At 36.7% G+C, this 25,161-nt stretch overlaps 1 protein-coding gene across 11 annotated transcripts in view; it reads left to right on the forward strand.

Moving 5' to 3' along the window:
* Positions 1-4,704: 4,704 nt before the first annotated feature.
* Positions 4,705-25,161, forward strand: part of LOC127451677 (rho GTPase-activating protein 44-like) — a 99,276-nt gene continuing 78,819 nt past the window's right edge. For all 11 annotated transcript variants that reach the window (XM_051716534.1, XM_051716536.1, XM_051716542.1 and 8 more), the window contains exon 1: positions 4,705-5,029. In XM_051716534.1, the coding sequence (XP_051572494.1) occupies positions 4,977-5,029 (53 nt within the window). In that variant the 5' untranslated portion in view covers positions 4,705-4,976. The remainder of the gene's footprint in view (positions 5,030-25,161) is intronic.

Below are 25,161 nucleotides of genomic sequence, written 5' to 3' on the forward strand. Positions count from 1 at the left end.
CTCTCTGACAGCACGTCTTCCTCCAGTCCCGGGTTTCGGCACCAGTGTAACAGATCTCTGCTTGTTCTGGAAAGGAGGAAGCAGGAACCGGATAACAATCAACAGACTTTTAATAAAACACTGACGAAGACTTAACATAAACAAAAAGCACACACACACGAACACTGCTGCGTGTGTCTCTCTCTCTCTCTGGCATCCCAGGCTAACCTTTTATCTCTCCTGCTTATTGGGCAACTCAGCATGCATCCTCTCAGCCTGGCCACGCCCTCGTCGTCGTCACACTTACTCATTATTCAAGCCCGGTGCATGCTGGTAACACAAGCTTCGAAAAGTTAAAGGTGCTGTTTCATGGAAAGGTTGGTATGCAAAAATCTTCCTACTCCCTGAAAGATATTAATGAAATAAGGCTTTGTTCACATAGGCAGAAAAAAAGCTGATTTTTTTTGGCCTATCTGACTCAAATCTGTTTAGGTTTTTGTAGTCTGAACAGGACAAAAACACAAGAAATCTGATTTTTACAAACCTGATTCAAACCACATTCGTAAATGGTTTGGAATCCATTAAAAATCAGATTTTTCTAAATGCGTCTCAGTCTGAACAGTCAGATCGGTTTTTTATGTGTTTTTTCCTCATTCATTGTGTGTCACGGGTTGTTTCATTGAGAAGACATGTACTGCGTTCCAAATGGCTTAAATGATGTCTTCACAGGGCACTTTGAAGGGAAACCAATAATGATGACCATGCTCTAAGATCGTTACAAGAAATTTTTCAATGAAAAATGACTTAAAAAGGGAGTTCAGAATGACCGTTTTATTACACCTTTCAGCCCTCCGACAGTGGAAAGTAAACTAGTCTATGAGAGGAATAGGGCATTGGGATGATCACTTCTCAATGGAGCACACCCATGTGTCATGTATAGTATTTGTTACAGGGCAGCCAAAGCAGTACAAACCTCTAAAATAATACAGATATTTTAAGAGCACGATAAGCTATTGAATGACACACGCAAATACTGGACACGCTAACCGCTAAAATACAGAACAACAGGTTTCCCGTATGGGGTAAAACACAGGACAGGTCATGGACCGTTGTAAACCATAGCAGCAATAAACATATGCCCTCTCTTCTTTTTTAAGCCATTGTATGTGACTAATGTAATATTTTATACTGCCCTCATGAAAACATCCATTGCTAAACTCTCACACATGAGCCTCTATTCCACCATCGGGCTGAACTGTTCTTGTTGCGAAACCGTTCTATTCTGTGCCGATCCGGGCCAGCCGGTATTGTGTCGAACTCTGTTTCCCCGTCGGGATATGTTTCCCACCAGCAGATCTGTATGGAGGGAACAGTATCTGATGGTAACATTCTCCACTGTCAGAATATGTTCCCCCATGCACAAACCTAAGCCTAACCCTTCCCTACCCTACCATACCCTAACCCTAACCTACACTACCCTATCTACCCTAACCATAACCATAACCCCATACCCTATAGGGGCTAGGGAGAATCAGATTCCGACGGGGAACACAATTCGTTACAACACCGGCACGGTTACAGATTTTTTTTCCACTGTGGTGCTGGGGCTGGTTGCACCAGCTGGACATACACCCGGTTGTAAGGTTAGGCTGGACGTAAAAGGCGCCTTAAGTGTTCTGTAGAATTTATACCTGTTACTACGACTGAGACTAAATCTTACACCTAATCAAAGGTAGGTGTAAAGTGAAAAGTCTTGATTAGTTTCCAATGACAATAAAAACTAAATAAAAACATTGATACAATGGTGCAACTAATATACAGGCTACATGATCAGTGGGCTTTCAGGCGTGAAAGAAAAATGAGAGACTGCACCAATCCTCTGGATATATATGGGGATAGAGAGCTCATTGAAAGATTTTGTTTTAGCAGGGCTGAAATGTTAGAATTAATTATTGATTGATTTAATTGTGTTTATTCAGGGATTTACAGTACATTTATTTAGATTAATGGGGTGTATGGGATTATTTAGATATTCATAAAAACACAGTCATTCTTGATTGTGGAGCTGGCCCTTTGCTGTAATAGCTGGATTTCTAAGGCAAGTTTCCATTTCTCGAGCTCAAGCTTCTACTTTTCCACCCTTATCCTCTCCGTCTCCATCTCCACTCACATAATTTCTTTCTCCAGTAACACAGATTGGAGATTCGGAGCTCTTGTCTTCCGAGCAGGTAAAGTTAACGTGTTTTTCGGAGCTGTCCGTGGTGCTAAAGGCGGGTTGGGATTCTCTGCAAGAGATGCAGCTTCATTCAAATAAAACTTGCTTCATAAATTTGTGTAGGCTACTCTGTACACCCAGTGGAAACAGGTTTATTACTTTTTATTAGCCTACTATTTTTAAGAGGCAATGTTACCTTCATGACTGGAGTCTGACATCATTTTTTATCTATTTGACAGTAAATTTAAATTTGTAACCATAGCAACGTGAATGGCGTGCAGGGTTGTGGAGTAACGGAATACATGTAAAGGGATTACGTATTTAAAATACAAAATATTAGTAAATGTATTCCACTACAGTTACAATTTAAATCATTGATATTTAGAATACAGTTACATTCAAAAAGTATTTTGATTACTGAAGAGATTACTTTGCATTTTATTGTCATTTGTTTCATTTAATATTTAGTCCTTTCAGATGGAAAACATTTATACATATAAATGATGCGATCCAAAGTGCATTTGAACAGCGGTGAAACACTTTCTTATGATGTGTTACATTCATACGAGCAGACAGAGAAGTAAGTTTGAAGTAAGTTTGGAGCAGAAGAAATAGAAATAAACCTTGTGTAAATTGTCAGCTTTACGCTAAGATAAAATGCTATTTCAAGCCATTTTACATGCACATGTTACCAGACACAATCATATTTTTTTATCAAGAAAATTCACGTTGGATCATAATTTCTTTTTTTCTAGTAAGACCTAGTAAAATCATATTCTTGATAATAAATTTTGTATTGTTTTTCTGTAAAAATATCTAAAAAATCCTTAAAACAAGATTAGTTTGATTGATCTTGTTTGAGAAACAACACTGCATAAGATATTTAGGTTTTTCAGAGAATGTATTTTTAGCATGTGTATTTTGTCTTACTGTTCTGGCAGAGTTTTTATAGTCAAAACAGTAGCAGATCATCCAACAGTAAGGGATGACTTTGTTTAGGAGTAAAACTGTGGGATGGGAACAATGTTGTCAACAAAATGGGAATAATTCGGATATTAATAGTTAACATTATTCATCTTGACAACAGCACTATGAAAACGTTGTTAACGATAATGTTGGAACGCTAAAAAATTTATAAAACCTATTAGGTGAAAAAAATAGCCATTTTACTACAAAAATGAAACCTAAAATGCCACAGGGACGTCTAAGAGCCATATCAAGCGATAATTCGATGTTGGAACCGGTTCAGTGATATGAACCCTTCGAACGAATCAATTCGCTAAAATGAATCAGACTTCTCAACACTACTCAGGAGGCTATGACAGAAAGAAGGGCTGTGGCTGTGTCTCGTTTAGAAGGATGCGTCCTCCGGAGGTTGCATTTGTCGGCCGCATACGCCATCGAGGCTGTCTCATTTCAATAAAGCAAGTAGGACACTTCGAATGTGACCTTCTTTCACGGGAATTCGGAGGATGCATGAGGTGTATCCTTCGTGGGCACTCATAACCCACAATTCCTTGCTTCAACAGAAATGTCTAAAATAAATGACGCCAATTTGCCCGTAAATATGATGTTCAAACACAAGTAATGTTAATTCCCAAGTTGAAGTACCTCAGTAGATGGGTGCAGAGTATATAATATGTATAATTATATTAATATATAATTAAAATAAAGTATTAGACTAAAAGTATACCTGTGAAATCTATTTTCTTTTCTCTTTACATCATTATAACTCTCCTAAAATGTACCTCATACATTCCCTTCTAAAGGGACTTTGTTCCCTTCTCACTCGAAGCGCTCGCGCTTGTTTAAGAGTGTACGTGCTGTCATAGCAACCATGTTACGTTCAGTTTCCGTTTGTTCTACGAAGGCCGTCTCGTTTAAACGAGGCTTGTTTAAAGGGGGACACTCGGTATACTGCAGCCTTCAAAGGATGTGTCCTACCTAGCATGCAGCCTTCCAAACGAGACACAGCCAAGGACTCTGCGATGGTCCTTTTTTAGTGCAGTTTAGACTACATTAATGCAGCCACATGATGGCAGTGTTTTCTTTATAAAGACCCAGAGTTCAGCTCACGTACTGTTCAATAATATTCCTAGAAATATATTTCGTGTCTATGTGTTGTATAGCCTCTTCTGTTATTTCCTTATTGTTCTTTACTTATTTTATTTTAGAAATGTGTGTGTATATATATATATATATATATATATATATATATATATATATATATATATATATATATATATATAATCTGGAAAGTTCTGTTATCTTCTTGCACTGTTTGAAGGAGATCCCATTGTGATTTTACTGTAATAATACATAAATAAATTAGGCTAACTGTTGGGTTTTGGCTGAAAATAGTGTTACTATTTATTATTTATTATTGTTTGCCTACTCTTTGTCCTGTTTTAAATTGCTCTGCAGACCTGGTGAAACGACAGTTCGCTCCACATACTCAATAACACTAGCACGTCGTGTAAAACTACATTTCCCATCCTGCACCGCGCTCGTGTCGTTCCGCTGCTGTCACTTTGCCCGAGTTGAGAATCGCCCAGCAAGCAGCATCTCTTTTACAGAGAGCAGTCAAGCGCAGCGCAAAAATGCATTGAAAGATGCATCTCAGGACGTTTCCATCCTTTTTCTGTTTGCCATGAGGGCGTGTGACGGGAATAATGTGGATGTTCGCACCGGAATACGGGCCTTTATTTTGAGAGAAATGCGGAGTGTTTTGCGCTTGAGGTGTTAACGCAGAAAAAAAAAAAAAAAAAGAAAAAATACAAAAATGAAGAAGCAATTCAATCGGATGCGACAGCTCGCCAACCAGACTGTTGGCAGGTGAGCGCTATGATCTTTTAATGTGATCATTTCATGGCGTGACAAAGTTTATTTAATATTTATTTATTTATTTATATATTTAAAAAACAGTGAAAGTTTGAATGAGAAACCATCCCAAACTGCAGTGGTTTCGAATTCAGATTTCAGGTATATTTTCCCATTCAAACTTTCACTGGTTTGGCATGTATAAATACATATGTTTATACGCAAGTGTTGGTCTGAGCCATCAAAAATCACGTCTTCCTGACTGCGCAACGCATCTTTAAATAGCTTCATGCATTATCATCTTCATGTAATGTTATGCATTATTATAAATCCACAATCGGAGGTTGTGCATGCATTTCTCCTTTGCGTATTATGCGTAAATGGTTCACTGCAGAGGTAGTTTTTCCGGCGCAATGCCCCTCAGAGGTTCCCCGTGGCACAGATATCAGGACGCACAAACGTCTCACGGGTATATTTCCATCAAATGCAGCTTTTTGTCTCCCTGCTCTATCAGATCTAACTGGTTTGAATGAGAGGTGTGAGTGTGACATGTACAGCTGATGCATATGAGGGAAAACGAGAAAGGCGCAATGTTTTCATCACGCACTGAGCTCTGGAATAAGGAGGAGTTGGGTGCAGTACACCAGAAAGATCTGTCACTGATGTAGTAGAAGGTCATCATTGCTTCAGACAGCATGGCTTCAGATTTCCATGCATGTAGAACATGAAGTAATTAATGCAATATATTGAGAACTGCCAATATGTTTTAAAAGCTGTTTCTGAATAATAATAATAATAATAATAATAATTCAGTTACACTTTAATTTTAATAACATTAATGTTCCCTTTGTAAAGGGCTTCTAAAGGGGTTTATTAATGATTAATAATTAATTTACAAATGCATTATAAATAATTTATATACAGTTGTAACAGCATGATTTAAACAGAGCAGCTTTCATGTGATACTTGCCAAATAGTGAGCCATACTACATTACATGTTATAAATGCTTTATAACACTTATTCAGCATTAGTTGTTTGTAAAGTAAATGTGAAGTGGACACATATGAAGCATTTATAAAGGAGGTGTCAACATTACAACCTTATGTACATAAAAGTAAAGTTCAGTATAGTTTAATGGTCATTATGCTTTACTATTATGATATATGTTGTGAATAAGCATGAATACCTGAAATGTGTTTTTGCAGAGGACTTTATGTAATTAGGACTAGGTAAGTTGGGAAACCACTCAGAGTAGAACCATTCTTTAATATCAAAAGTGACAACACATGATTCAAGATATTACAGTAATTAATATAATATAAATACAAGGTGGACTGTAATGACATAATCCCTCCTTTTAATTTCAGTGTAATTGTCTATTTTTGCTGCATTGTGACATAAATCATGAATTTGGGCATTTTATTTTTGGATTAATTTGAATAAGTATATTAAGTATGAATAACTATATTTATTAAGCATTTATAACATATGAGATAAAATGGCCCACTGTTGTATTACATGAATGTTGGTCTTTTTATTAATGTTGTTATAACTGCATATCAATGATTTTTAGTCATTAATAAACCCTTTTATAATCTCTCAACAAAGGAAATATTAATGTAAAGTGTAATCAATAATTCCTTTTTTTTTTAGTCACTCCTGCTTCACATTTCCATGCATGCAGAACATAATACATTATACTGTGGGTTGTGCAAATAAAGTTTTAAAAATAAAAAGAAGCGACATCATTTTGACAGAGAGGAAGAGATATTTCTTTATTTTTGGTCAGTTGTGCATCATGGTTGCGCCAACATTTATCCTGTTTATGCTGGAGTGGGTGTGCAACATTTGACCTTTCACATGCTCCATTTGTTTGTTACATTCCTCGCCCACCCCACCTCTCTCCCCACCTGGTATTGAGAACAGCTTGTCTACGCGAGGCAGTGCGTAGGGCCAAAAGGTGTGCTTTGCTATCGGGCAGCTCCTTGCTGGGAGATTATTCATCAGTGTTGTGGGTCATCATTTCAAATACATGTCAGATTTAGAAGTCAGATTTGCTTTCATTGTCTCTGGCTGTCATTAGCAGGGTACTGGAAAATGGCAAGCCTGGCCAATTCAGGGCATCACATTTTGTGTGTGTGTTTGTGTGCGTTTGTACGTTAGCCCTTCATTAGTATTCCCCACCTTTCCTCAGCAATGTCCAGGGAACAGTGGTAGTGGTCTGCTGTGGCATTCTGTTCGTAATGAGAAACAACATGTTTCCTAAACAGCAGTGTCCTGAGATGCAGTAAAATGTTCCAGGGCTGGGAAGGGGCACGCTGGACTAAGGTTTGCTTTGTAAAATAGATTTGCATGTTTCTGTCATGTACTATCACAAGAGTCACATCACTCAATACCAGCTGAGAGTGGCATGGTATGTAATTATATACTCTGTTCGTGACCTTGACAGACTTATGTAGAAGTAATGCAGTGTAAGATGTGATCAATGGCCCTTGTTACGTCACTGACTTCTGATATCCATTATCACCACCATCTTTGTGCTTTAAACTGTTCAAGAAGGCTATTTATCAGAGGATGGAATATGTTATTACTCTGTTATATGTGTGTAATTAAAATGTAATTACACTATAGTTCCTCACAAGGCAAAGATTCCTTTATAGTTTAGGTCCAGTGGCCCAGGGCTGCTGCCTGAACACATTAAGACTGCACGAGACAGCAAGCAGCCTACAAATCATGTGGTTTACATCACAAAGGTGATTTTAACTTACTGTATATACTCAATTGACTCGGTGACATTTGTGTATATTAGGGGTGGGTAAAATGACAAACATCTATTACAGAATAATTTTATATCACAGTAATGGTATATGTTACAAATAGTTATGTTATTTGCTGTAATTTCATTGAAAAATTGTTTATATATAAGATAACATGGTAATGCCTTAATCCTGTAAATTTAAATACTTCTTATAATGAAAAGTACTTTATTTAATTTGATTATTGTCATTTTTATTCAGAACATGATGGATGCAAACCAAAATATAAGGTTATTCATAACAAATAAATGATAAGCCTGACATCAGTGCAAAAACAGTGTCACATCATGTCACACTTGAGTTGAAAACTAAAGACTCAAAATAGTGAAACTAACTTTATAAAACAGATAGCTTCTGCTGTGACCACACATTTGAATTCTATAATAATGTGCCTTGTTTTAATGTTGCTTGGCAACTGAAAACAACTGCTTTGCTTTATAGTCATTAAAGGAATAGTTCACCCAAAAATGAAAAATATCTCATCATGTACTCACCCTCATGCCATCCCAGATGTAATGACTTTCTTTCTTCTGCTGAACACAAAGATTTTTAGAAGAATATTTCAGCTCTGTAGGTCCATACAATGCAAGTGAATGGTGACCAGAACTTTGAAGCTCCAAAAAGCAAATAAAAACAGCATAAAAGTAATCCATAAGACTCCTGTGGCTAAATCTTTATCTTCAGAAGTGATATGATAGGTGTGGGTGAAAAACAGATCAATATTTAAGTCCTTTTTTAGTATACATTCTCCTCCCTGCCCAGTAGGTGGCGATATGCACAAAGAATGTGAATTGCCAAAAATTAAAGAAGAAAAATGTGAAAGTGAAAGTGGAGAGTTATAGTAAAAAATGTCTTAAATATTGATCTGTTCCTCACCCACACTTATTATTTCGCTTCTGAATAGGGGTGTGCAGCGAAGCCATTATACGTATTTGTATATGTATCTGTTCATATGGCAAAATGATCTGTATCTGTCTCTGTATTTGGATAGAACCGGGTGTGGGCGGGGCTTAAAACGGAAGTGCGTAAAAACTAAATGAAATGCCCATTTTTAAATGTTACTCTTACATTTATAGTTTTTATTAATAAAATATGCTTTGTATATGCCTTTTCATAATATTAACATAATAATAATAATAATAATAATAATAATAATAATTATTATTATTATTATTATTATTATTATACAACAATTATTTAAAAAATATATATAATTTATTATTTTATTTCTTACCATATAAAGCTGCATTTGTAGGATACATTAACTGTGGAATATGTTGTTAACTTTGGTTTCTCCTGGTATTTCTGATATTAATATCTGCATGAAACAGAATTTTTGTTTGTCTGTGCATGTTTAACAAAATTATTCTGGAGGCAGGAAGTGTCAAGCAAAATGTGAAATGTCAAGCACACATTTTTCATTGAATAATAAATACAAATTCAAACAATAAAAGAAATGAAAATAAAATCAATATAGCCTACAAACATGAAAGTCCATGTAAATCTATCAGGAATGTTTATGATAAGACACCATTATTTAGTTAAATAATAATAATGATGATAGTAATAATGTTACATTTATATAGCACCTTACCAGAGGTAGCACAGTTTAAAGAAGAAGAAAAAAGAAAGACGGAGCATGTTTCAGTTTCTTCATTTTAATATAAGCAGGCATATTCCAAATAGATGAATACACTATGGGGCATTTAAACCTTTATGGAGCGTTCTAACCACAAAGTCTTAACCAGATAATTACCCAAATCACTGATGTGAATATAAATGTGGTCAACTTGAAGAGACGGATAGACGAGCTCCGATGTGAAATCCTCACTTCGGATCAGGAATTTAACATCGTGCTCAGGTTTAGGCTATAAATGAATACATGAGAATCACGTGTGAATCATGTGATACATTAGCATAGACATTTCAAGAAGTTGAAAGTGTATATGATGTTGTATCTTAATTTTACACTTGATAAGTTCCAGATGCACACAAATAACAGAGACCGCACCCATCCGATTTGAAATCACAACGTGCGCATTTTCATTTATAAGGATTACACTTTAGAAATATTGGCTGCACAGATTCATAAATTCGTTGTAATTTTGTAAATGTTTATTTAAAATGTCGCTTTATCCTTGTGCCTCTTGGATAATTAGTCATACGAAAAAAAAATTATTATTCGGATGAATCCGTTATTCATTTTGAAGTCATTATTCGTGCCTTTCCGAATAAGGTATTCGGCTTCTGGCACATCCCTACTTCAGAAGAAATGGATTAAACCACTGGAATCATATGGTTTACTTTTATGCTTCCTTTATTGCTTTTTGGACCTTCAAAATTATGGTCACCATTCACTTGCATTGTATGGACCTACAGGGCTGAAAACATTCTTCTACAAAGATTCATTTGTGTTCTGCAGAAGAAAGGAAGTCATACACATCTGGGATGGCATGAGGGTGAGTAAATGATGAGAGAATTTTCATTTTTGGGTGAACTATCCCTGTAATAGCATATTCTTTGTAGTCTTGACTTGTTTGGAAAATGCCCCACTCTGTATATTTACATTACTCCATGTTTCTTTGCAGAAGCAATCCTGCCCACTGATAGCTGCACAATTATATCTACCATGGTATAAAGAGTATAGCAGAATCTCTACCAGAAATGTTGACATATTTCTACCATTAAACAATATATATGTCATACTGCCTAGCCTTGATGTAGCTATACATTTGTATTTACGCATTTGACATTTGTCCACAATGCTTTTATAGCTTTTTCCCCAACCCTCCCCACTGTTTTAATTTTTCATCTGTAAATCACATTCCATTTGCCCAGTGTGGTGAAAATAACTACACACCCACTGCTCCATGTATGTGTGTGTCTAGCTCATGGGCAGTATTTGTGCCCTTACACACATTGTTCTCATTGGGAATTTATTTATAGTCCTCTCATTCATGTTTTTGTGGCTGTAAGTGTTTGTGAGTTTGTTTGTTTTTTGGGGGGTTTTGCACTGCCTCTAGTGTTTTTTCTCTCAGGAAGTGTGGCAGCCTCCCCTTCCCTCAGAAATGCCAGCTTGTTTTTTTACAGGGGGTAGTATGTAAGTGCTTTCAGAGATGTGTGTTTTTTTTTCACTGTCAGCAGAGATAGGGAACAGTGTATATGTTGATTTATGGCCCAGCGTAACAAACATGCCCACACATTGCAGGGGAATCCTTCCAGAGAGCAATCGTCCATGAGTGGTATACTGTATATCTGTTATTTATTGAGTCCTTATTAATGCTTTTACTGAGTGTTGGTTGTTTAAAGATGGGTTAGTAATGAATTTTAAAGTGACATTTTGTCATCATTTACTTATGAAAGTGAATGGGGACTCAAGCGATGACTTCTTGGGGTTCACCATAACTGTTAAAGCAATCCCGTTTAGCTTGTGAAAGTACATCGCTATTGATAGCATACAATTTGCCAATAGTATAAGGAATTTTTCATTGCTTCTTGTGTCCACAGAAATTGCCTTTGGCAAGTAGCTTTCATTTTTGTGAACAACACTTTCCATTTGTTAGTCGTTACCTAGCTAGAGTGGTAAACATCTGCCGCTAGTACTCATGGTGGTACACGTATTGCAAACATATTGTATTACAAAGCCAAGTATTGTAATGGTAGAGGAATCAAACTTAGGTTCGGATCAAGCAATCGGAACAGTGTCCCCTTGTAGTGCATAGAAATGCAATCCAGGTTGATGTTTATGCTCAGATTGGATGACTCATCAAATCTCATATATTGCCACTGTCATGTTGTGAGACTGAAACCCATTAGTCATATGCTGAAGATGTTGTGTTATATTATGTGTTTGTTAGCTTATTGATATAAGCTACTAATATTTCTTCTGCAGCAAAGCTACAAGGATTCAGAGGGTTTTCCAGTGAAGCTAAATAAATTCATGTTAGCATGCTCTAATTGTACTTTATTTCAAATCGATCTGAATTTATATGTTTAAATGGTCAATAATACAGATAATTATTTTTATGTTATTCCTGATTATGGCAGATATTTTAAATCAAAATGGTTTTGTTTAATGTTGAAAAAAAAAGTAGGCTAGTCAAAGTTATGTTTCAATGTATTTGACATGCTATCGGTGAAATCAAGCATCAAAACATTGTAATGTACATTAGATACAAAGGCTAACTGTTTCATATGTTAGTAGTCTGGCATAGAACATTTTTAACTTTTTTAATAGTTATTGTTTTGACGTCATCAAAATTTCATTAAAAGTTCAAATTAAGAGTTAGCATTTGAGTTGCAGAAAATAAACCTTGATATTATAGCACTGCTTAAAAACCTGGGTTGCATCTCAATCAGCTCCCTAGTTCAGTAGTCAGGGCACTGATCAGGGAGTCGGCCAGTTCTAGGGCAGTCTCAATCACAAAAATTAACCTTAAAAACCAGGGACCATCGTTGCTCACTATAATCCCTTACAAGAAACTTTGTCATGTTCTGAAGTCTTTCAAGTCATTAGAAGACGAGCACTGGTGTAAAACTATGAAGTCAAAGCCTTATTTTATCTTTAATCCTTGTGTGACCTTCGGGACATTTTTGTCTTTTTCATAATTTTTTTTTTTCGATCATTTTGGCTGTGTTAATGCCAAAGGCATACATTTTGCAATGGTGTGTATTTTGGGGGGAATTTTGATATTTCAGCCTCGGTATAATACATCTATAATACACTGTGTACACAAAATAGTTACACTCAGGAACTTAAGGACAAAAATGTCCCCATTGAAACCCATTAAATTGATCCCAGTACCATTAAAGCATAAAATCATGAATTTTACGATATTATGCTTTCATTCCGGAGCCCTAGCTTCAAAATGTAATTTTTTTTATTTTTATTTTCCACCAGATGGCACCATTTTTCTCATCTTTAGACTATGGAGCAAATACATGCTTTTTCCCTATTTTCTGTTTGCTGTATTATAGAGCACTGCAGGCCAATTGAATAAATGATGAAACTAAAATTGTGTGGGTGTGCAGGTTTAAGTGGTTTACGAGGACTTTTTTTGTAGGTTACAAACTGGTAATTACAAGGGTATTATGCTATAAATGTGGTTTATGAGGACATTTCTAGTGTTCCCATAATTTAAATCGTTTAAAAAACATACTAAATGATGTTTGAGAGTTAGGTTTAGGTGTAGGGTTAGGGTTAGGGGATAGAATCTATAGTTCGTACAGTATAAAAATCATTATGTCTATGGAAAGTCCTCATAATGATAGCTGCACCAACTTGTGTGTGAAAAACAACACTGGCATTATGTAAACAAATTGCCATTTAAAGGGTTAAAATCCTGAACATTAATGAATATTTGGTAGTTATGATCAGGACTGATGTTGGTTAAAAAAATAAACTAATTGAAAGTGGAAAATAATATTAATATATTTTTATGGCAGTTTTTTGATACAGACATTTTTGTCCTCTAAGGACCTCTGAGTAACTTTACTTTTTGAATCACAAGTGTTAAAAGAGATGTTGTTTGTAACGTCTTTCATCCATAATGACCGTGAAAGAGAAACAATCTTTTAAATATAAGAACGTTAAATATAAGATATATTACAAGATTATATATAAATATAAATACGTTTAAAAATATACTCCTTTATATTTGTATTTCTTTATTTAAGTCATTTATCTTTCATAATTACACTGTACATTTGAATATTTACAACGAAAATGCACAACAGCGTCATATCTACAGCGATATTGTTGGTTAATACTAGTTGTGTTTTAATGCACAAGCTCATTATCGTGTCACAGGTGATTGAGTCATAAGTGTTCCAATGTTCAGTGGATGAACACCCTTGTCATTGCCTGAATTATACTGATTCATGACATAGAGAGCTAGGGAGCTGATTGAGATGTACTGCTAGTGAACTGCCTACCTAAACAGCATTTTAAGACTTCATAGGCTGTTCACAAAACTAGGCAGCAAAATAAAGACAGCACTGAATGGTTTCTTTATGAATAAGTAAGTGCCAGAATGTATAGTGAGTGACAGTGAAAAAATAATTAAAGATGGTGGACAGATTTGAGAAAAATTTCATTTTAAAATACATTACAGTTTTAAAAATGTAATTCATTCAGTACAGAAAAGTAGCGATAAAATTAGTTCCATTTCATTCAAATTGACTTTTTCCCCCAATATTTGTTTGTGCTGTTAATTTTTTTGGACTTACTGACTTTAGCTTAGCAACATACTGCATGGTAATGCCAAAGACTTAAGTTGAGAGTGTCGAGTTGTTCATGTGACATGCATAAAATGTACATACAATGGCAAGAAAAATTATGTGAACCCTTTGGAATTTGCTGGTTTTCTGCATTATTTGGTCATTAAATGTGATCTCGTCTTCATCTAAGTCACAAGTATAGACAAACACAATATACTATAGACAAAAATAATGGCAAAGTTTGTCGGACTGATAAAAACCTGTGCACCCTGACTCCTAGATGTTGCATATTAATTCAGGCAATCTGATTGTAGCTTGTGGTTTTCACAAGTCTTTCTAGTTTGTGGCAAGATTTAATTAGCTGGTTTTCTGCATTAATTAGTCATTAAATGTGATGTCATCTTCATCAGTGTCACAAGGATAGACACATACAATGTGCTTAAGCTAAAAACACACAAACAATTATACTATTTCATGCCTTTATTGAACACATCCCATTGACAGTGCTGTGGAAAAAGTTAGTGAACTCTTGGATTTAATAACTAGTCGATCCTCATAAGCAATAACCTTAACCAGGCGTTTCCGGTAACTGCAGATTAGACCTGCTCAATGTTCAGAAGGAATTTTGGACCATTGTTCCTTACAGAACTGCTTCAGCTCAGCCATATTCTTAGGACGTCTAGTGTAAACGGCTCTCTTGAGGTCATTCCAAAGCATCTCTATTGGGTTGAGGTCTGGGCTCTGACTGGGCCACTTCAAAAGGTGGAAAATGAAGCCATTCTGTAGTGGATTTACTTCAAGGTTTAGGTTCATTGTCCTGCTGCATCACCCAACTTCTGCTGAGCTTCAGCTGGTTCTCAGCCACCCTGATATTATCCTGTAGGATATTTTGATAAACTTGGGAATTAATTTTTGCCCTCAATGATGGCAAGCAGTCCAGGCCCCGAAGCAGCAAAGCAGCCACAAATCGTGATGCTCCCTCAATAGTATTCACCGTTGGGATGATATTTTCATGTAGATATGCGGTGCCCTTTTTATGCCATAAATAGTGCTGCGTGTTCTTCCCAAACAGTTCAACCTTAGTTTCATCAGTCCATAAAACATTTTCCCCATTAGCATTGTGGAGTGTCAAGGTGGTCTTTGGCAAACTTCAGGTGTGCAGCAATGTATTTGTTAGAAAGCAGCGGCTTCTTTCGTGGTGTCCTGCCATATACACCATGGCTGTTTAATGTTTTCTGTATAGTAGACTCATGAACAGAGATGTTAACCAGTCCCAATGATTCCTTCAAGTCTTAAGCTGTCACTCTAGGGTTCTTTTTTTTTTACCTCATTGAGCATTCTGCGGTGTTCCCTTTGTATCACCTTGGCTGGATGACCACTTCTAGGGAGAGTAGCCACAGTACTAAATCATCTCCATTTATAGAAAATTTGTCTAACTGTGGACAGATGAATATCTAAGCTCTTCTAAATTACTTTGTAACACTTTCGAGCTTTATGCAAAGCAACAATTAATGATCGTAGGTCTACTGAGATCTCTTTTTTGCAAGGCTTGGTCCACATCAGCAGATGCTTCTTGTGAGTAGCAAACTCAAAATGTTTGAGTGCTTTTAAAAGTCAAAGTAGCTCTAACCCACACCTCCAATCTTGTTTCATTAATTGGATGACAGGTTTGCCAACTCCTGACTCTGCTTAGCTTTTGTTAATGTAATTAGCCTAGGGGTTCACATACTTTTTTTAACCTACACTTTGAATGTTTAAATGATGTATTCAATATGTACAATACAATAATTTGTGTGTTATTAGTTAAACCAGATTGTGTTCGTTCATTATTGAAGATCAAACCAGATTTTAAGACAAATTTGTTCACAAATGCAGGTAATTCCAAAGGGTTCACCTAATTTTTCTTGCCAAACAATATAATATTTAACATAAAACACCCCAATGTGCATAACTGATATCAAAAATAAGAAGAAACATAAATCTAAAAATAAAAGCAAATGTGGGTCACGCAAGGACTTCAATTATTGTTGTAAAAGTAGGCTACGTGTATTGTGTATTACATTTTCTGTTAACTATAAGATAAATCATACTTTTTACTTAAAAAAAAACATTTTTTATTTATTTTGCTGTAAAATGGCATGTATTTTCTTGTTAAATAATATATATATTTTTTACCATACATTGTAAGGTAACTACCAGTTAACCAGTTAACAGTTTTTCTGTTGGCATTAGACAGCAAGGCAGCTCTTAAGGTTTGAAACAGAGACATTAATAACTTCACAAATTAGCCAATTCAGACTTAATAAAAAAATAAAAAATCCTAATATTGGTAGATACTCATATGGTCACCAATATATTTCGCATCCCTGTAGTACAATGTCTGAGTTTCTAGATGTTTGCTCTTTTGTGATCATTCTCTCTTTGAAGACACTGTGACACCTCCATTCTTAGATACTAGAAAATGCTCTTTAAAGTTTTGCCAGTTCAAAAATGTTTCCTAGCACAAAGGCAGGGTCAATGTATGCAAGCATTGGCACAGAAGCTGAGACTTAGCTCTCCTACTGTAGCTCTATCATTAGCCTGCCCTATATTTGATGTAAGTCACAGGGACAGTGTCTTTTTTCAGCCATCATGGCGTCTCTTCGTTGCTCTGCAGTGGCCTAGTTTTTAATTAGATGGGAAATGCTTCTATAAAGAGGTTCTTCTTCCATCTCTTCTCTTCTCCTGCCTCCACCTCTGTGTCTCTGGGGGCGTGCAGGTGTGCAGTGTCAGCAGCACAGAGACAGAACTCATGCGAATGCTGCTGGTGTGATGCTCCTCGTCCACTGCTTAGTGGTGATCAGTCACTGCACTGAGTGCACACAGAGAAAGGAGTTACTGGTCCACCTGTTGGAGAACAAGGTGTTATCATAATTAGTGGTGAAGACATGAGAAAGCAACTTCACTCCCTACTCTTGTTCCATAGCCCAGGCCTTTTGAAATAATACTCATTATGGTGCAGTAATAGATGTCTGCAAAGCAATTAAGGGCTGGTGGACTCTCTCTAATGCAGGGTCCAATTACCAGAACGAATCCACTGTTTGGAGTGGGCACTGTGGTCCCCTCACAATCTTTGTCTCTGTTAATCTGTTTTCCCCCTCTGCTTGGCTCAGAGGACATGCACGCTCAGGTCAGAATACATTACAGATGAGCTCTAACCCAGATTGAGTAGGATTACCAAGCTGAGAGCAGAAACTGGATGTGTATTTGGTTGCTGTGGTGTGTTTTTGCATGGGGATGTTTTAAAGAGCATTCACACTAGAGCTTTTGGTGCAGTTCTGAGGCTGTTTGACATCAACGTTTGGTTAATTTGATTGATTTGAAAGTGTTTTTTCAAACTTAGTGAGCACCAGTGAATCACCCGATGTTCATGTGAACTGCAGTAGAGTTTGAAATTGTATGAAAGCACTCTGGCCTAACTTGCAGGATTCAGCCACTACAGATAATGTATAATTGGCATCTTTACATGCTTCCAGTTGCAAAGGAGCACAACAGTCTGGTTCCGGAAGTGAAAATTGCATTTTTCCATATAGTAGATTAATTGATTTTTAAGGATAACTCATGAACCTTTAAAGACAGACCTACTGTGAGCCCAGAGGTTGTTGATTGTACTGTATATGTTTCTGTCAAAGCTATCACTCTGGCTGGCTACCACCCCTGGAGTTTGCTAGTTCGAATCCCAGGGTGGGCTGAGTGACTCCAGCCAAGTCTCCTAAGCAACCAAATTGGCCTGGTTGCTAGGGAGGGTAGAGTCACATGGGGTAACCTCCTCGTGATTGCTATAATGTGGTTCGTTCTCGGTGGGGCGCGTGGTGAGTTGAGCATGTATGCCGCTGTGGGAGGCGTGAAGCCTCCACACACGCTATGTCTCCGTGGCAATGCACTCAACAAGCCACATGATAAGATGCGTGGGTTGACGATCTCAGACGCGGAGGCAACTGGGATTCGTCCTCCACCACCCGGACTGAGGCGAATCACTGTGTGACCATGAGGACTTAAAAGCACATTAGGAATTGGCCATTCCAAATTGGGAGGAAAAAAAAAGCTATCACTCTGCATTATTTCAATGTCATGTTTAAAAAACATGTTTAATAGCAGAATTCATGGTGAAAAATTATAGGAAAACGAGAATCACGGCAAACAAAGCACAACAAAAGTGCTCAGCAGTGACCGCCCACTTCCATGAAGCACTGTGGATGATGCAATCAATTCGGTCTCCCTACACTCTCAAACTATTAAAATTATTGTATATATATGAATATTTTGCAATAAATCAAAAACATATTGTTTCTACACTTATTATCAACAATTTAATCAACTATCACAGAATGAGACCTTTTTGTCTGCAAGCGCTTTTCATGTGTAGTTCAAAATTGCTCTGAAGTCCTGATGCGAATCATGAACACGGCTTCGCGATTGCTCTAAAAAAATGGATAGCCTCAGTCTACTGGCAGGTTAATATTGTGGAGGATGAGAGTTTAAGAGATTGAATGACCATTGCAATGAATATGCAACCTATGTGGGGACTAGTTCTTTCAATTAGTCAAACTCCCACTTAGACTTTGTGAAACATTTAATGTTAATTGAATTGGTGATATTTTAGTGTATTTCTATCTTTATACTGTGGATGGCTTTGTTTGGAAAATATTAATAAAGCATAAAGTTGTTACATATTGTTTTGCTGTCTTTCCTAATAAGGAAATAAATGCATTTTCACAGGAAAAGAAGTATATTTAAAGTCAAATTTATTTACATAATCAATTAATCACAATTTACTACAGAAATGTATGCGATTAATCACAATTAAAATTTTAATTGACTGACAGCACTATTTTAAATCAATAGTTTTATATTTTCATGTAGTTATTTATTCGATATACAACATTCTCAATACTTCATGGGATTGTAGTTCATTCAGTTCATTATGTAGAGTCTTGTATATTTGTCTTTTCGTTCAGTTCTTAAATACTTCTTTGCTTCAAATCAAAGCTTGTAATGTTGAGATTGACCTCATAGATGGTTATTTTTTAAAGAGATTTTTTTTTTTAATTCCTATGGAAAAAATACTTCTAGAACCAAGATAGCAGAAAAAGTGGGCGGGCATTGTTGCGCTCTGTTAGCATTGTAAAACTAATTTCTCCTAGCAGCTTGCCTACGATTTGTCTTTCGAGTGCAATTTGCATTTTTCACATGTCTTGTACTGCATAAGTGGCAGAAAAATGAATGGGCAAAATCGAAGAAACACTCAATATGGCGGCTGTTGAAAAGGGAGTTGCACTTTGGGGTATTAAGTATTTAAAATACTAAACATACTTTAATGTGCCAGCTTAACCCACATCACCTCCTAGTATCAGAGGCTCTGATACTGTTTTGGTTCTCTATGACCCCGTTTCCACCTGGTATTACAATGCGTCTCAGGTGATCTGGTGAGACACATCAGTGTTTACACCTAGTCATTTTAATGCATCACCTGTGACCACTTGTGATTGTATTTGGAGGGGAGGATCTCTGTTTCATGACGACATACATCAATCACTATGTCAGTGTGTTACTGCATGATATTAAAGCACAACAAAATCAGAAAAGACTAAGAAAGGGCGTAAAAAACAGTGCGCTGTTTCTCCCAGTTGCGGTTGAAATTTAATCTAAGCACAAACTCAACATGTCAAGCAGAATTATCAGTTATTTTAGTGGATTACTTGTATTAAAGGAGCTTCAGGTGTTTGTGCTTGTCATCTGTGTTGATACCAGACACACTGAAGAAGATCCGTGAAACTCTCGTGACTGTGTATGTATCCGCTTTTTTAAATTTTCCAATCGGATGGTTATTTCCTTTTAAAGCAGCTCTTACCAGCAAACTTAAAACACTTGTTTTAGCGCAGCAGTTGATTGACAGGTGAGGGGTGGTGCTTCACTGCTGCTGTGACACATACGGGATGGATTAGCATAAATTAATTAGTAACTAATTGAGACTGAGGGCCTCAGGTCCATTTAGGGCAATCACAGGGGCTTTTGTTGGTGAATCAGCAATGATGTTTGTGGTGGCGGGGGCGAGGTCAAGCGTTCGTCCGTATAGAGAGAAAGCGGTAAGGGTGCACACACCTGAGTGCTATAATGTCTAATGTTTCTGATTGCAGTAAGCACTGGGGAGAGCGATAAAAAGGGACCATGCTAGAGATAAGGGGAGAGAGAGAGAGCTACCTGAGAGAAAAGACTGTGTTAAAAAAGTGTGACCTGATCTGATGATTGTACTGCTGAAAAGCCACTTTGAGTTTGTTTTATTAAAGTTCTACCTTTGAGTTGCAATCCTAAGTTTTCCATTTCCTTCTTTCCCACCCTATGAACCTCTTACAATGTTATAGTTTGGAAGATTCCAGACCTAAAACCATATACATTATGCATACAATGATGTGTAGTGTCTGTAATAAAAGTTTGCATACCGTATTATCCGGAATATATCACTTTTTTTTTTCATCATCTGAAAGGTCTTGCGACTTATTGTCTTATAATTATAGACTTATAATTAGTAATGTGATTACTTTTTAAATGAAGTAATTATTAAAGTAATCTTATTACAATTTTAGAGAAATAATTAGTAATTTGTAGTGTATTACTATTTTTAATTAACTTACCCAACACTGAAAACGAAACATACAAATGGAGAATTGCATACCTATTTAAATTATTCAAGTTCTTATATGCATAAAACATGGCCATATTTCACAATGAGTTTATTTATAGAAACATGGAGGAACCAAGAAAAGAGGCGAAAAAAGAGACTCCACATAAACATTTTCAAGGTATTAGGAAGTAAAGGCTTGATAAAAGTATTCTAATAATAAGAGTTTCTAATAAAAGATAGACTGCTGAGTGTCAGAAAGTTACATTGGCAGTCATTGCAGCTACTTCAGAACACTGCAAAGTTACAAAAAGTTTAATCAAACAGTTATTGAACTGTAAGTTTTGGGAGTGACAACTGCAAACAGCACTTTTTGGACATTTTTTGCTTGTTTTGAACAAAGCACCCAAAGGAGTGCCAAAAGAACCCGGAAGTGCCGCCACCTAGCGTTTGTTTGTAAACAGTAACTAACCCAGGCAAGTTGACCCAAGCAAACTTGCAGCTTCGATGGCTGTTTCCTTGCGGAAAAGACCAGCTTAAGCCAGCAGAGACAGGGACGATGCTTGTGCACACTGGTTTATGCAGGTTAGTGCTGGCTGATGGGTCTCTCTGGTGAAGCTGGTTAACCAAGGAAGTCTTGCTGGTTAAGCCTATTAAGAAGGAACTTTGATCTCATGAAAATGTTGTGACTGTGGCAACATTTTTGCAACATGATATTATGTGAAATGTCCACAGACAGGCGCTAAAAATGAGTTACATTTTCTCCCAAACAGATGAGGTTTTTAAGGTTAATGCTGTATCAAGTTTTAAATCAACAAAACCTAGCTCCCTACCCTAAACCTAACCGAAATTGACATAAAAAGCAAATGTGAGATAAACAAACACAACTGCTGAAGCAACCACGTCATTTTGTGGTGCTTATGACACTTTCGGCTCATGTGTCGACTTTTGTGCTCTTCAGGACTCATAGCCCAGTCCTTTGCATCGTAAGTTGCAAGCTACTGCACATTAATCACACTCGAACAAGCTTGTAAATGTAGTTGATTATGTAATGCAAACATTAAAATGTATCACCTTACAACTTATGCACTATAGTAAAAGTGTTTTGATATCATAAGATAGCATGGAGCAAAAAGTATGTGTTTATGAACTGATAATCCGCGGTTTTACTCGTGATTTGTGTGAAAGTGAGTAAAAGTCATTATTGCAGCACCTCTAGTGTTCATTTTAGGAAACTTGACGCAGTACGTACAACAAGCCTCGTAAAGATCTTTTTTTCAAAAATGTAGAGATCACGTTTTCTATTTTTCTTTTTACCATTTACTCAATTCTCAAGTTATTGGGGTTGCTGCAGAGGCAACAGTAGAGCTGCATTTTGCCTGAAATAAAGGTTTATAGGTTGTATAATTTAACAATATATTATTCAGCTTTTTCTGCAGCAAAATCTGTTTCCTTCTGGTTTGATATATGGTACCGATCAGGCTGATCTTTCAGATGCTTGCTTCATTTTGTTTGTCCCTCAGGTCAATTTTCCCCTCCAGATCTGTTTTCATCTCCCTGTTACTATCTATTTTATTCAGAACTTTGTGTTGTTAATGTTATAGGAATCTCACATTCGGTTGCCTAGTAACCATGCATCTCGCTTTTTCAAATTGGTAGCTTAGTGCCTACTTGATATCGATAATTACATCCTGTTATTCCAGGAAGGTGAAACACAAGTTACAAGCCAAAGCCATTTGGTATTTACATCAGAGGTCCAACTGCATCACACAGAAATGTGCTGTAATTAATTTGGCACATATTATGTGTTAGGAAAGTTAAATTGTGTAATGTGTCGGGTAGAATATAAAACTTTTTATTTTCTATCTTTTGTAACTTTTTAATGACCAAAACTAGCGATGTCCCGAGTACTGACACTACCAATACCTTTTTTTCTGAATTCCATATCAACAGTTTATTTAATTTTTTTCAACAAAATGGTGTCTAAATAAATGCATTCATTAAAACTATAATCAAAAGAAAGCAGAACAATCATTTTTCAACATAATATTATATTATTTTTATCAAATGAAGAGCTTTTCCTCACAGCACAATCCAGAATACAACATTGGAGTTATTTTTGTCAAAACAATTCTGCATAACAGAGCATCACAGATGTGCGATACTAAAATATAATACAGTAACCAGTAATTTATTATTATTAATATTAGTAGTAGTAGTATTACAGTTAATATTACATAACTAAACAGTAGTGATACATTTCTGTCATACTTCTTTCCTTTTAAATTGAGCCTTTATTTTGGTGGAAGCTTTTATTTTGAAGCTGTTTCCATTTCTGTGTGTTTTTGACGGAAAAGCAGGTCACAGTCCGGAAAAGCAGGTCGCTACGTAACTCAATGTGATTATTAAACCACAAAAGTCTGCTATTTGATTAAATAAAAATGTAGTCTGTATGTGCCGTGCGCTACAAAGTGAATTAGCACTCTGCTCGCTGTCATCTGCTACAAACAATGCACGATGCTCATGATGGTGTTTTCCGTGTATGAGACAAGGAGCTCTAAAAGGTATGAACATTCACTTTGAAGCATGCAGCACACGTGATGAGATGTATTTATCTCATTAAATTGCAGCCTTTGTGGTTAATAATCACATTAGGACGTAACGTGATTTTAATTTGTGTGCTGAATGTTTACAGAATGATATTTGTACAGATGGGATGTTTTTTGTTTTGTTTTTTGTTTTTGTATCAGAGCATTTTTACTAGCACAAGTACAAGTACATGAGCGTGGTATCGGACCCAGTATCTGTATTGGGACATCCCTAGAAAAAACACAAATGAGACCTCTTTAATATCTCAATTACTGAGGGGGCCTGGGTAGCTCAGCGAGTATTGATGCTTACTACCACCCCTGGAATCCAGGGTGTGCTGAGTGACTCCAGCCAGGTCTTCTAAGCAACCAAATTGGCCCGGTTGCTAGGGAGGGTAGAATCACATGGGGTAACCTCCTCGTGGTCGTGATTAGTAGTTCTTGCTCTCAATGGGGAGCGTGGTAAGTTGTGCATGGATTGCGGAGGGTAGCATGCTGGGAGTCTCCGTGGTGACATGCACAACTAGCCACGTAATAAGATGCACAGATTGACGGTCTCAGAAGCAGAGGCAACTGAGACTTGTCCTCTGCCACCCAGATTGAGGTGAGTAACCGTGCCACCACGAGGACCTACTAAACAGTAGGAATTGGGCATTCCAAATTGGGAGAAAAAGAGGATATATATATATATATATGTATATCAATTACTTATCCTAGACAGCAATCAGGATGAGGAGAGCAAAAGTCTGAAGTCTGTATATCTTTCGATTCTGTGCAGTTTTCAACCATATCATGTGTGCTAAATTAAACTATTCCACTATTTGATACTATTCGATGGGCTTCACATGTTGCATCTTTAGCTCAAACATCTTGGCATGTCTGCTGTGCTCTAGGGACACTCAGGTTCAATATCACTGTTGCGTGATGTTTCAGAAACTTTATGTGTGTTTGTTCCTTGCAGTTAATATTGCATATTTAACAAAGTGGTGACCTAGTTCACAACATGGCCCCAATAAGTGGGTTATTTGTTTGAGTAGCCTCGTGTTATTCCTTGTCCTTCATTTTTATAATTTCAGTGTCGTGTTTATGTCTCTTGCTCGTTTTTGAGGCATAATATTTGCAAAATATACTCTGTGGAGAGATATTGTAAAAGCGGGTCTTGCATGAAAATGCCTCTCAGTTCAACGCCAACGCTCCAGGCCTCAATCATTCTCTCCCTTCTCCTCCCTCTTTCTCACACTCTCTTTTTGTCTCTCCATCTCCCCGTTATTAAAATGTAGCATCTCTTGTGTGAGGTTGTGTGAGAGAGAGAGAGGAGAGAGGGAGTGGGCGGCACAGTGTGATAGTAGTGTCGGCCTATTAGTCTCTCCAGATCAGATATACTCATCTTAGGCCCAGAGTGAGGAGGAGGAGATGGAGAAAGAGGAGGAGGAAGAGTTTGAGCAGTCAGTTTGCTCTGCACAATTGTATACTATTGCTGCTGCTAGTTTATTCAGATTTGATTATATAAATGTGAATTATTCATGGCTTCATAACTGCAATATACTGAAAGGTAAAGTATCAGGCTGATCAAATATGAACAAATGTGATATTAAAGTTAGAACTGTATAAACTAGCAGTTCTCAGCTGGTTTTGCTTTTGGACCCAGATTTTGCATGAGACATCATGGGTTGTATTTTTGTATTGGTTTTCAAGGTTGATGCGCTGTTAACCAACCTGTCTTTGTTGGTAGCTTCTTAATCTAGGCCACGTCCACACTATTATGTTTTAATTTGAAAATGCATCTTTTTCTCTACGTTTTGGCCTTCCGTACACAGACAGCATTTTTGACTGCAAAAACAGAGCTTTTCGAAAATGCTCTCTCA

This window comes from Myxocyprinus asiaticus, chromosome 14, assembly GCF_019703515.2.
Source record: "Myxocyprinus asiaticus isolate MX2 ecotype Aquarium Trade chromosome 14, UBuf_Myxa_2, whole genome shotgun sequence".
Classification (NCBI taxonomy): Eukaryota; Metazoa; Chordata; class Actinopteri; order Cypriniformes; family Catostomidae; genus Myxocyprinus; species Myxocyprinus asiaticus.